General features: G+C 46.3%; 1 protein-coding gene across 1 annotated transcript in view; it reads left to right on the plus strand.

Moving 5' to 3' along the window:
• Nucleotides 1-869: 869 nt before the first annotated feature.
• LRSAM1 (leucine rich repeat and sterile alpha motif containing 1) overlaps nucleotides 870-11,462 on the plus strand; it is a 23,082-nt gene continuing 12,489 nt past the window's right edge. The window contains exons 1-11 of the mRNA XM_009587076.1: nucleotides 870-941; nucleotides 2,494-2,550; nucleotides 4,191-4,235; nucleotides 4,697-4,774; nucleotides 5,650-5,706; nucleotides 6,449-6,533; nucleotides 7,782-7,827; nucleotides 7,884-7,971; nucleotides 9,127-9,217; nucleotides 10,178-10,308; nucleotides 10,969-10,998. Of these exons, the coding sequence (XP_009585371.1) occupies nucleotides 870-941; nucleotides 2,494-2,550; nucleotides 4,191-4,235; nucleotides 4,697-4,774; nucleotides 5,650-5,706; nucleotides 6,449-6,533; nucleotides 7,782-7,827; nucleotides 7,884-7,971; nucleotides 9,127-9,217; nucleotides 10,178-10,308; nucleotides 10,969-10,998 (780 nt within the window). The remainder of the gene's footprint in view (nucleotides 942-2,493; nucleotides 2,551-4,190; nucleotides 4,236-4,696; nucleotides 4,775-5,649; nucleotides 5,707-6,448; nucleotides 6,534-7,781; nucleotides 7,828-7,883; nucleotides 7,972-9,126; nucleotides 9,218-10,177; nucleotides 10,309-10,968; nucleotides 10,999-11,462) is intronic.

The raw sequence follows: 11,462 nt of genomic DNA on the forward strand, positions 1-11,462 counted from the left end.
TGTTTAAGCAGAATTTTTTCGTCTCACTGTGTGACTAAAATGGGGAAAGTATTCCTGTGCGACTCTGCTTCTGCCTAGAAAGCAAATGAATCAAGTGTTTTGTTAACTTGAGACAGCCCCTAAAGCTGAGAAGCAAAGTTGAGCTTGGGCATCCTGATTCCGGTGTCTGTCTGAGGTCCCTGTGACGTCCTGGGAAGCTGGGACGGGCTGTGTGATGTGACAGAGGAGGCTCTGCTGTACTCAGTAGTCATCAAGTCCCTTGCAAACAGTTATCTGTATTTTGAACTGCATTGGGGTCTTGTTTATTCTCACCTGCCCTGGAAGGGGAAGGCAGCTGCGTTGCTCAGGATCAGGAGTTCTTCACATTTCTGGACTAGCTTTGTTCTAGAACATTTTACAGTTGCTTATTATTGTGCCAGAATTGACTTTGAGTTTGAATAGTTTGGTTTTTGTCCCTGGTGCTTGATCTTTTGATACAGTTAAAGCTTTTTTAGTTCCTATCCTAGAGGGGACCCTGAGTTTTCCTGATCACTCAATAGTCTTTCTCTGTGCATCTTCCAGCTTGACTTAATTTATCTTGCACAGGGATGACCAAGACAATCAACCCATCTCAGTTGTGCTTCTGCAGCTCGTGTTAACACTTCCACCATGGAGGTGTGCTGGAATCTGCCTGTTTGATCAAGCCAGAGAAGGGCTTAAACAAAGACAATTGCTGAGACAGTGATTTTTTTCTTTCTTCTTTTTTTTCCCCCACTTATTAGAGCCCAGTACTGTAGTCCAAGCTCCCCAGCAAATGCATACTCCAGGAGCCCTCTGCCTTTATGCTGATCATTTGTGCTACTGAGACGGAGCTATAGTCAAAACTAAACATGCCACTCTTCTTCCGTAAGAAGAAACCCAGCGATGATGCTCGGAAGCGCCTTGAATACCAAATGTGCCTGGTAAGCAATTCCGAGGTCTTTTCTGTTCTCTGTGTCTAGTCCTGGATGCCAGGTGAATCAGTACGTCCCCTGCATTACCAGTAATCATGTTACTGATCTCACCGAGACAGCAGGTTGTCTTCCTAATGTACATCAGAGAATTCCTGCTTTCCCCATCTCCGTTTGCCCTCCCGTCCACAGGTCCCCTTCGTGCCACTTCCCATCCCTCTCTGCCGCTGTGGTTCCACGTAACGTCCTCCACCCCACCCCACCTGCCAGCCGGCATATGGGACCCCATCCCTCCTTTCTGCTCCATGCCCCTTCACTCTTACAGATCTCCCAGTTTGCTTTTCCTACCAAGGAACCTGTGACATCCCCTTTCCCATCATAATTGGCTTTCCTTGTGCCCCTCTTTTGCTTCTCATTATTATTTCGTTTCTTCCTATCATTCAGAGGATTAACTTTTTAGATGCTGCTGTTTGTTTTCCTGGACTAGGATTTGGCCAGGATCCCCTGGGGTAGATCTTCAGCAGGTTGCTGTCATGCCAGTGAGGTTGGCTGCAGATTTAAAACTGGCTTTCTGAAAGCAATCTTCTTTTGAGTTATTTCACCTATTCTGCTGTAGGAGCTGTGGACCCGTGCTGGCATAGGGGTTCTGCTCTGCTCTACCCCAGAGGTACCTGCATTTAAAAGTGACAAAATTATGCCTGTTGGATGTCTGTAAGGTATTTTGGAAAGGAAGGCTTTGTTATGTACCAATAATGAAACCTGTTTTACTGAATTTATTCAGTTGGAGGGTTTCTTTTCAGCTCCTGTGGGACCAGGGAGGGATAGCTTAATCTGTCCGTTCTAGGATTAATTCTGTATTGCGTGTGCTTAGTTTAGGGTCAGATACCCAGTTCTGAAGACTTAACAGAGGCAGTAATAGCAGGTTTTATGGCCTTGTGCAGTACCTTTTATTTAAGAAAATAATTCCAGAGATGCAATGCTGCTGACCGTGAGGTTTGTCCCGTTTCATTGCTGTTAGCAACTGCATTGGATGTAGTTGATTTGAACATGGAAAACCACTTTTGTACAGAAGCGGTGAGTCCTTGCTCCTGGCTCTGCAGGTCCCATGGAAGCAAAAAGGCGATAGCAGGTTATTTTGGTTTCTGTGTACAGTTCAGAAGAAGGTCGGTCTGCTGAGCAAGACTTGCCAATGACACAGCAGGCTCTTTACAGGCTAGGATGGCACTGCTGTTGTTCCTAGGAAGTGCTCTCTTCAGAACCCATCATTTCCTTTCCATATCCTTTCAGTTAAAATTGCAGAATTAGAATGTGCTTTGGTTCTTTCTGCAGAAATTCATTTATTGTACCAAAAGAGCTTTTCTGCAGTTTGGTTTCCCAGTTGCTTTTGCTTGCTGCAGTTGTAGCAGCACACCCTTTGCTTCTAGCATTGTCATTGAATTACGTAGCCGTGGCAGAGAACTGTAATTGCATTTTCTAGGGAGGGGACAGTTGAGTAGTTTAGCCAATACGCAGCAAGAGGCCACGTATTTCTACAATTCTCTGGGTGCATATCTTCTCTCTCCAGGCAAAAGAAGCTGGTGCTGATGACATTCTTGACATATCCAAATGTGAACTCTCAGAGGTATGTTCTCTACAACTTCCAGTATTAGCTCACAGGTCTGAGTTCCCTGTCGGCTTCTTGTTACCAACTGTCAAATTTAGTATCATGTCTATGAAATGGCCTTTTTACTGGTCTGCTTCTTCCTATGTCTGCTGAGCACTGGCTTTCAGCTGAGGGCTGCTTCTGTTTTTTTTTTGTGGGAGATTGCCTGTCCTACCTGATGCTTCCACAACATTTCTGTCCTGAAAAGGGAATCCTTTTTCATTTAACAAGATGGGAAGGGCAGAGTGGTCTCATACCCTCCACCAGTACGTTGGTAGGAACCTAGTTTGGGACCTCATGGCCTAATTTTGCAAGTCATAAGGAAATTTGTTTGCCAAAGGCTGACTGTTTCTAATCTTAGAGCTACAAAGTCTGCCACCTGCGCTTATTTTTCTGTATAAATGAAAATCGCTGGTTCCAGGCTGCTGGTTAAGGATGCAAATCTCACTTCCAATTTGGCTTCTTTTATGGCAGCCAACTAAATTAGAAACAAGCTGTCTGCTGGAGTGTGAGCGGTTAGTGACAGATCGCCAGGATTTCAGAGGAGACACAGCTTTTCATTCTGGCAGCCAGGCAATTCTGTTAAGTAGAAGCCCGTTTCTATTTCACTTTCAGTTTTTGTTCGTTGTCCTGTGTTTCTAAAACACGTTGGTACCTGTGTAACCTTTTGTCAGAGGATGCCATTGCCAAACAAGCTAATAGATATTGCACTGCTCTTTGGGGAGAGATTTGGGACCATCCTGGAGAGGATAGCTGTCTGCTGTGCAGTATGAAATGGCTTTGCTGAGACTTTGGGATGTTTTGTTCCAAGATCGGAAGCCAACAGCATCTTGTGTGTAGGTTTGCGAGCTGTGTGGGACAGTCTGCGAGCCAGTCTGGGTAAAAGGGTGGCAGACAGAAGATGCACACTGAGCCAGCTCCATTCACAGCTGCAACTGGTCTTGGATCCCCAGTGGCTCCTTTTGGATTGGTACCATAAAACTCTGTCTTGCTTGTCTTCTTTTTAGCCTTTGTCGTTTCAACAAATAAAGTGAGCCATCAGTTTGGTCTTAAAATTAACTCTGGACAAGAGTTTGGCTGATGCCAGTTCCATGCTGCAGAGCAGGTCATGGTGCTCAGAGCCTTGGCTGGCAGGGGCTGAATTTGCTGGAATATCCCTTGTCTGACTGCCCCTCTCCTGCAGAGCCTAGCACATACGAGGACACTCAGTCCTGCCTGTTGCTCACCTTTCTCACTTAGCCAACTGCAGCGTGTTTGCCAAGGTTGCAAAACCATAGAATACATTTGTATGATGACTAACTGAAAATATGCCTGAACTCTTGAGTCATCCGCACATTGAATATTAAATCGCGCAAGACTTGGACTTCTGCCTAAATCTCAGTCTGTTCTGTGCTATGCACGACACTGTCGTATTATGGAGAGCCACTGCAAGCGGTTTAAATGGAAGCTAACCGGGAAGTACTGGCATCCTGGGCCAAAATCAGGGGCCAGTAATTTTAAGTATCACTTGCGTTTTCATTAAAGTTAATTATTCGCACTTCACAGGTGGATTCTGTAGAAGTGCTTACAAAGATAGTATCTTGAGAAGTCTGACACGACTATTTTTTAATTGTTTTTAGGTTCCTTATGGGGCCTTTGCAACTTGTAAAGTCTTGCAAAAAAAGGTAATGTCGCAATCAGAAATTATTAGATAATTCTATTATTATTTTTGAATATTATTGTTGTGTTTGAAATGACTGTATGTGGTTGTTTATATGGTGCTTCAGAAGAAGTTTGCTTGTAATGAATTTGGCCACTTGTATGATGCTACACAGAGAGCAATTTGGGTAGGACTAATCCTGTCTGTGTGCTTTAGAGCTAATTTCTGTCGTGAAAGATGAGGTGATTGTTTCTATCTTAGCCTATCTAATGATATTTCTTATGTAAGAAACTAGGCTCTTGTTTAGATCTCATGTTAAATGTTTGACTTTCTGTGAAAATCCATTTATTATTTTAATATTTTATATGATACTGAATAAGATATTAAACTCTTATATAGCCTACGCAATTAAATCTCAACAAATGTGCTTGTTCTAGACAGCAGTGCCTCTTGTGTTCATGTTTCAATGGGATTTTTCCTCCCCAGGTGCTGATTATTCATACGAATAATCTGACATCTTTAGTTCCAAAGTCCTGCAGCCTTCTGAGTCTCGTAACCGTGAAGGTAATCGTGATTCTTAACAGTTAATCTGCAGCCTATTTTCCTTGCGTTCTAGCTGCATTAAAACACACTAGCCCAAATAAATCCCTTCTGTCTGACTGTCTTTGCCAAGAATTGGTAACAAGGTGTGAAACCTGCCTTTCCTAGGTTTATCTCCCAGGTAGACAGGTAGCAGTCACTGAGCGGTTTGTATAAAATCATAATCAGTCCCAGGACTCATTTATCCTCTTCATAATCCCACGCTTCCCCCCTTAACAGCCTCTCACGGTGGTGGTCAGTCAGGACTGAGTGTGTTACGGGGTAGATCCATCTGTCTTCTGCACTGGTGGGTCATTTGAATGTGAATGAAACTGGTGATGGGTGACCATGTGTGATGGGGCTGTATTGCTGTACCTGTCATATAAATGCTGAGGGCTTTCAGCTCCACCACCCTCGTGCTGTGTTTCCACAAGAGGCAGAGTCGCTCCCGCAGCTCACCTCTCCCCGAGGAGGAAGGTCTCCAGGCATAGTCCTGCCCTCTCTCTGTGCAGCGTTGCTGTTGGAGCAGTTCAGCTCACTGACCCTGCAGAAAATGTCTTTTTCTGCCAGGCTGGCTCCGTGGAGAGGATTTATCCAGTTGGCTCATCCAGTTTTGTGGAACAGCTCCCTTGGTGTCACTCCTCTCCCTAGTCTTTTGTTTGTTTATCAATGTATAGAGGCTTGAGTTTTCAAAAGACCTACAAGAATTAAGTGCCTATGTCTCCTTGAAAACTTAAGCTGCTTTTCAAAGCCCCATTGGAAAGGAAGTAATTTTCATTGCTAGATAATTCATGACCTTTCCTTCTTGCACCATGACTTCTTTTCCCAACCTTGTTTGGTGAAATCATCTACTCTTCCAGGTTCTAGACCTGCATGACAACCAGCTGGCATCGCTTCCTAAGCTGACATCTCTTCAGGTAAAAGATTTGCAGCTGCACCCCAAGTGTTTGTAAAGGGCATGTTACAGGACAGCAAAAATATGGGGTTACTACTATTTCTTTTATAATTAATCACAACTTAAATGATGGTGCTTATATTGTCAGATCTATCTCGTTGACTGTCACTGTTGAACTGGCTTGTTGGAGAGGGAGAGCAGGAGAAGAGCAGGAGAAGGGCAGGCATGCTGAATTATATAGTCCCAGCTTAGTGCAAGGGCTGTCAGTCCAAATGGCTCACACTGCCAAGCGGGTGCTATAAGCAGCAGAGCTGGAGCTTCCAGTCCCATTGATTTCCCAAAATATTCAGGTTTTACCATCCTCCCTTGTGTGATTATGTTGAGAATCCAGTGCAGCGTGTCGTAGTGCACGCTGAGGGTCTCCTCTGCTCGGGGTGCAGCTTTAGGTTCAGTCACTGCTCCGCTGTGGGAGCCGGGGTGGGGGAGTGCTGCCCTGGAGGGGAGGACACGCTGCTTCCCAGCTCCTGCATCTGGTTCAGCTGCTGTTGGTTGTGAATAGGGTTTCTCATTGCATGTGGTAGCTAGACGTATCCTGTATCCAGGGCTTCTGGAAAACAATTTTTTTTTTAACCCAGAAAGTATTGTCTAAAACCAATTTCAGGTTGTCCTTCTGGGCCTGAAAATAGTCCCAACAGCATAGATGTGTAGAAGACCTGAGACTTGTAAAAAGAATATCTTGAATATCTTTTCTGTTAATACCTTAGGTCCTAAACCTTGAAAGGAATCTTTTAAAATGTCTTCCACAATCTATAGGAGACCTTGCCCAGCTCCAGATGCTCAATGTGAAAGGTAAGGCACATGTTTCTTGTCGGTGCTCTAGGCAAAGCACCATTTATGATCTGGGTCGTGTTGAGCTGCATTAGTAATTATTCCTTTCAACCCAGGCAAGCACCGAATGGTTTATACTATGAATGCTAAGGAAGAACACAAGAAAGATTTGAATTCAAATAGTTGTCAAGGCAGGAGAAATCACCTAAGCAGAAAGTGGGTCAAACTTGGTCCATATGATGTTTTCGTTCAGCCCTTTCTCAAAGGAGAGGTCGCTGGTCATTGTGCCCGATCTCAACACCTGAAAGCTTACTTGTGTGCCTGCACGTGGCCAGATGTCAGAGCCCCAGCTGCCTCATTCCTGCGGCGAGGAGTGCCGAGAGGGCTGGAGGCCCGCGTCTTCCTCCGGGAGCGTGAGACCCACCTCGAGCTGGGAGCGCTGCCTGTGCCCTGCAAGAGGAGTCCCAGGCCAGGGTTCGTCCCCCTCTGGAAAATGATTTAGACCAACCTAAGAAATCTGTCTGTGCAGATTCAAGTGTAAGAAAAATAGTAGATCTTTGGCAGAAGCAGTTCAGCAAAGCAAGTAGAGCAGTCAGCCTGCATAAACTGAATTGCAGAGCAAGTCCACTGACACCCGGAGCTCGGTCCTGGCAGCCAGTGTAACCTCACCAGGTTTGCACAGCCCTAACACACATACCATACCTCTTTTCAAGACTCCTGGACATTTTCCAGATACACAGTGCCATAAATTTGGGAGAAAAAGGAGACTTTGTTACAGGGAGCTGTTGCTGAAACAGGGAAGAAAATGGAGGGTGAGGAACTTGGAAGTGCAGCTCAGTTCATTGCCCCATCTGTCTGCAGCACCTGGCCTCTGTCCCCTAGATGTGCAGTCCCACACTCAGTCCCCTTTCTCCCATCTCTGGTACTTGCACCGAAGGGAAGAAGACTCCATGTTACAAATATTCTCCTGATAAAGAGCACAGATCCAGCCTGCAGCAGTGACCTCAGCTGGGAAGGTCGTTTTGGCATGAGGAACCACTCCTGGACCTGGGCACTTGGGCTGTGTGCAAGTAGATGTTGATCCCCATTTGCCTTGGTTGGCAATGGCAGTCTTTGGAGTCCTCGTGTGACCCTTGACAGCCCCGTCCCTGTACTAGAGTATAGAAAATGAGTCATACATATGATTATGGTTTGGTGTTCCAGCAGATGAACTTGCTGGGTCCTGCTTTGGAAAGGTTACATGGTACTAAATGGCTTTTCTCTCTCTAGGTAACAAGCTGAAGGAGCTGCCTGCCACTGTGAGCGGCTTTTTGGGGTTGGGCGCCCCCGGGGTCAGACGGGGAGTGAGGAGGACCCCCCTGCCACTGTGAGCGGCTTGCGGAGTTTGCGCACTCTGGATATCAGTGGGAACATGCTGCAGGAACTGCCGCGGGTGCTGGCTCACATCCGCACGCTGGAGGTGCGCACCCAGCCAACCATGTCTGTCTCTCCCCTTCACAGGCTGCAGGCTGCTTCCCTTCCTACTTGCTCAATACGATAATAAATTTAGCATAGAAAGTGAATTTTTAGGGCTTGGGCAGGACCCACTGTGGGGGATTGTAACAAGGCTGTATATAGTTCGTGGTGTCCAAAATAGCTTTTGCGTACCCTTCCTGCTTTGATCTTGTCTGATGACTTTTTGCCATGGCTTAATCATGACAAAAAATCCACAGGGAGTGAACCCCCAGGTATTTTCTGCCAGGGCTGTCTCTTTGAGAGCACAAACTGTGCCTGTGGGCTCAGGTTGACTCAGCTGCTTTCCACCAAGGCTGATTCTAAATGAGCAGATGGGATATTTCTGATGAGGTTTTTGCCTCCATTGCCGGGACTGATCTGTGACTCATTGTCAGCCTCTAGGTTTCTGGCTCCCTGGAGTGCACATTCAAAATGGGACAAGCGTCAAGATTTTTATGGATGTGTTACCTTCTGGCTGCCAAACTTGTTAGTACTAAACTGTGCAAATGTCAGGCAACAGGGCTGACTCAGACACCAGCATGGAGGATGCGAATAAATGCTCTGCTGTCTCGAACACAGAACATTCTCTTGTGGGCAGTCTCTGAGATGAGGGATCTGCGCAGCTTGCTCCCCTGTGCTTGATAAAGTCGTTCCTTTCTGGGCCTTCCTGCTAAGCCCTTCTCTATAGGAGGCAACATTAGGTCCTTTTGGTGACCACAGTAGGACAAAAGAGCAAGTGGTCCTTCCACTTGTTCTTACCGTGTGTCACCATCCCTTCCATGCATCATGCTTAAGGCTCCAGCATACAGAAATTAGTAGAAAATTTCTGTAATGGAGAAGTGCCATGCCCTCTTGTGCTTAAACACAAAGTAGGCATGTCTGCATAAGGGAGATGTTCCACTGAAGGACCAGCTCAGAAGCTCCCAAATAAGAGACAGTGCAGTCACCTCTGAAAGTTGTCAAACACCCAGCAGAAATTCAGTACAAACTTGTATTTATGTCAGAATTTAGGGTAACATGAAATTATCACTCCATAAGTGAAATTTTGGGGAGCTGCAAGGATAGCTGCAGTTGGACTCTGGCTGGGCCACCAGAATAACCTGTGTGTTCTCTTTTGGAGTCGCTGACCTTGGATGCTTCTTCCATGACCTACCCATCACCTGATATTTGCAGTGCAGGTACAGAGTCCATTCAGCAGTTCCTCTGCAAAGGTAAGCAAGAAGAGTCTGTGGATGGTAGTGAGAACTTGGGGGACTGCGCTGTGCTCTCATTAGGTGCTGTGGTGTGTTCAAAGATTGCATTAATGAAGGACAAACATCGGGGTGGTTTCTGATGCTCTGCACACGTGGCAGGCAGGTCAGTGAGTTATGTGTCTTTGCTGGCAGACAGCAAAACAGGAGTCCTTCCTTGAGACTTGCTTCTTACTGTCACACTGAAATTTATAATGGTTTTCTTAAAACACCAGAATAGCTAAGTCAGAGACTGACTGAGTGACCATAAGAAGTCATTGCAGCTCCCTGTGATTTTATTTTCTCATTTGTATTTTTTCAAGTGGGAGGATTAGGCATTGTCCAGGTCCCCTTGTCCCCGTGCCTTGGGACAAGGAGGTAGACTCAGTAGTCTCTCAAGGTCCCTTTTACCCTCATTTTCTATGAGAAAGGACTTGGGGGCTGCAGACTGATGGTTTGTCAAGAGAAAGATGAAACCAGATGGAAAACTCAGAGGACAAAGATAATGTACTGTGAGTTTGTAAACACTGAGTTTAATACAGACAGGAAGGTTTGGAAGAGGTTTTATGCAGGGGAAGTGCCTTGCCAGACATTGTGCTAATCCCTGAAATAAAAGGACAGTCAGAACTTATTTTAATATGGGCAGTAACATTTGCAGCCCTGCAGAAGTCAACGTGCCTGCACCCGTGTGAAGGAAGCGTTTCCCTCTGAGCAGGTTAGCTTTGATCGTCGTCCTGGTGGGAATGGGATGGCACTATCTCCTCTCAGATCTTCTTCTTGTTAAGCCTGCCTGAGCTAAAGGAGCTCTTTTGGGCACTCGTCTGTGTTTGGGGAGAGGGAGCACAGTTGGAAGCAGTCTCACACGCCAGCCAGCCCTCGGCCATGCTGCCAAGGAGGTTTTTAAGCACCAAATGTTCTTTTTTTGTGTCTGATACCTTCCAGAGTGTGGAATTGCATACTACCCTCCCTCTCAGTATCTGCTCCCCGCGCTGGAGAGTGATGGAGAAGGAACATCAGTGGACGGGGTGGACAGGGCAGTGCATAAGTACTTGGAGGAGGAGAGCGAGTGGCAGGTGAGGCTCCACTGCGTGTGAAGTTGTGCAAGAGGGTGTTGGATTTGTCTTTCCTCTCCATCAGTGGATCTCACAGCACTTTGCACATCATTCCTCATCACCTCCCCCGCCACGAGATGTGTCTTTTAGGATCAAGAGAGCATCAGTGCCCAGAAGCAGGCATAGCACTGTGGGGGTGGTTGGCTCATCTCGCCCCTGACAGTTGGGGATGGTGTTACCACTGCTGACTCCTGGAGCACACATCGTAAAGAACTGTCTCTGTCCTTGAAAGCAATGATGCAATCAAGGGACAGGGGTGGCAACGTGACACGGTGTGTGCAGCATGGTAACACATGCGGGTTTTCTGGGGGGACAGCAAACTGCAGAAGAACCTTGTGATTCCCAGCCAAGTGCTAGGCATGTCCAGCCCTACCTGGGAAAGGTGAGCCTAGGCATCTAATTATGATAAGCTGTGCTAATTCCTGTGCTGTTTAGCAAGTACAGAGTAAATTTCTTTGACGCTGGAAAAGCATGAATGACTGGACTTTGTGGCTATGTTAATCTTCTTGTGCCTTTGGTTGATGTCTTTACTCAGTTAGGGGAATATATAATGTGGGCTAATAGTATCTAAAAAAAATTGCTCCTGGGAGTAAATGTCTGCTGATATTGCTTATTTTTCAGAACAAATTCTTGGATTATGAGAAGAGGAAGGTAAGGATGAACTCCTGCAAATGCTTTGTCTGCAGAATAGCTCCACTTCTTTTTCTTGTTTTCCCTCCCTTTATCCAGTTTCTCAGCCAAAACTGAATGTTTTGAGAACTGAGTTCTTGCAGAAAACCCCCCAGAGCTGCTCACTCCTCACTGCAGAAGACAAGTGGGAGTGTGGGGGAATCTGTGGCTGACTCGTCTGACGCACACAGCTGATGAGCTGCAGTCTCTCTTGTGAGCGAGCAGTTCCAGTTTAAATCAGTCCATGTTTGCAGAGTTGGATCTGGGGGCTTTCACACCAGGTGCCTTTTTTCTTGCCACTCTGTGGTGAAAGCTCGGTTTGTTTTTCACGTGAGGTGGGCAGATGTGTGTGAGCAGTCCATGCACAGACTGCTCAGTACGTCCCTGCCCCGAACTCCAGCCCCTCTGTGACTCCTACCTTGGCCCTTTGGCTCATAGTGCCACCC

This window comes from Fulmarus glacialis, unplaced genomic scaffold (assembly GCF_000690835.1).
Source record: "Fulmarus glacialis isolate BGI_N327 unplaced genomic scaffold, ASM69083v1 scaffold23351, whole genome shotgun sequence".
In the NCBI taxonomy this organism is placed as follows: Eukaryota; Metazoa; Chordata; class Aves; order Procellariiformes; family Procellariidae; genus Fulmarus; species Fulmarus glacialis.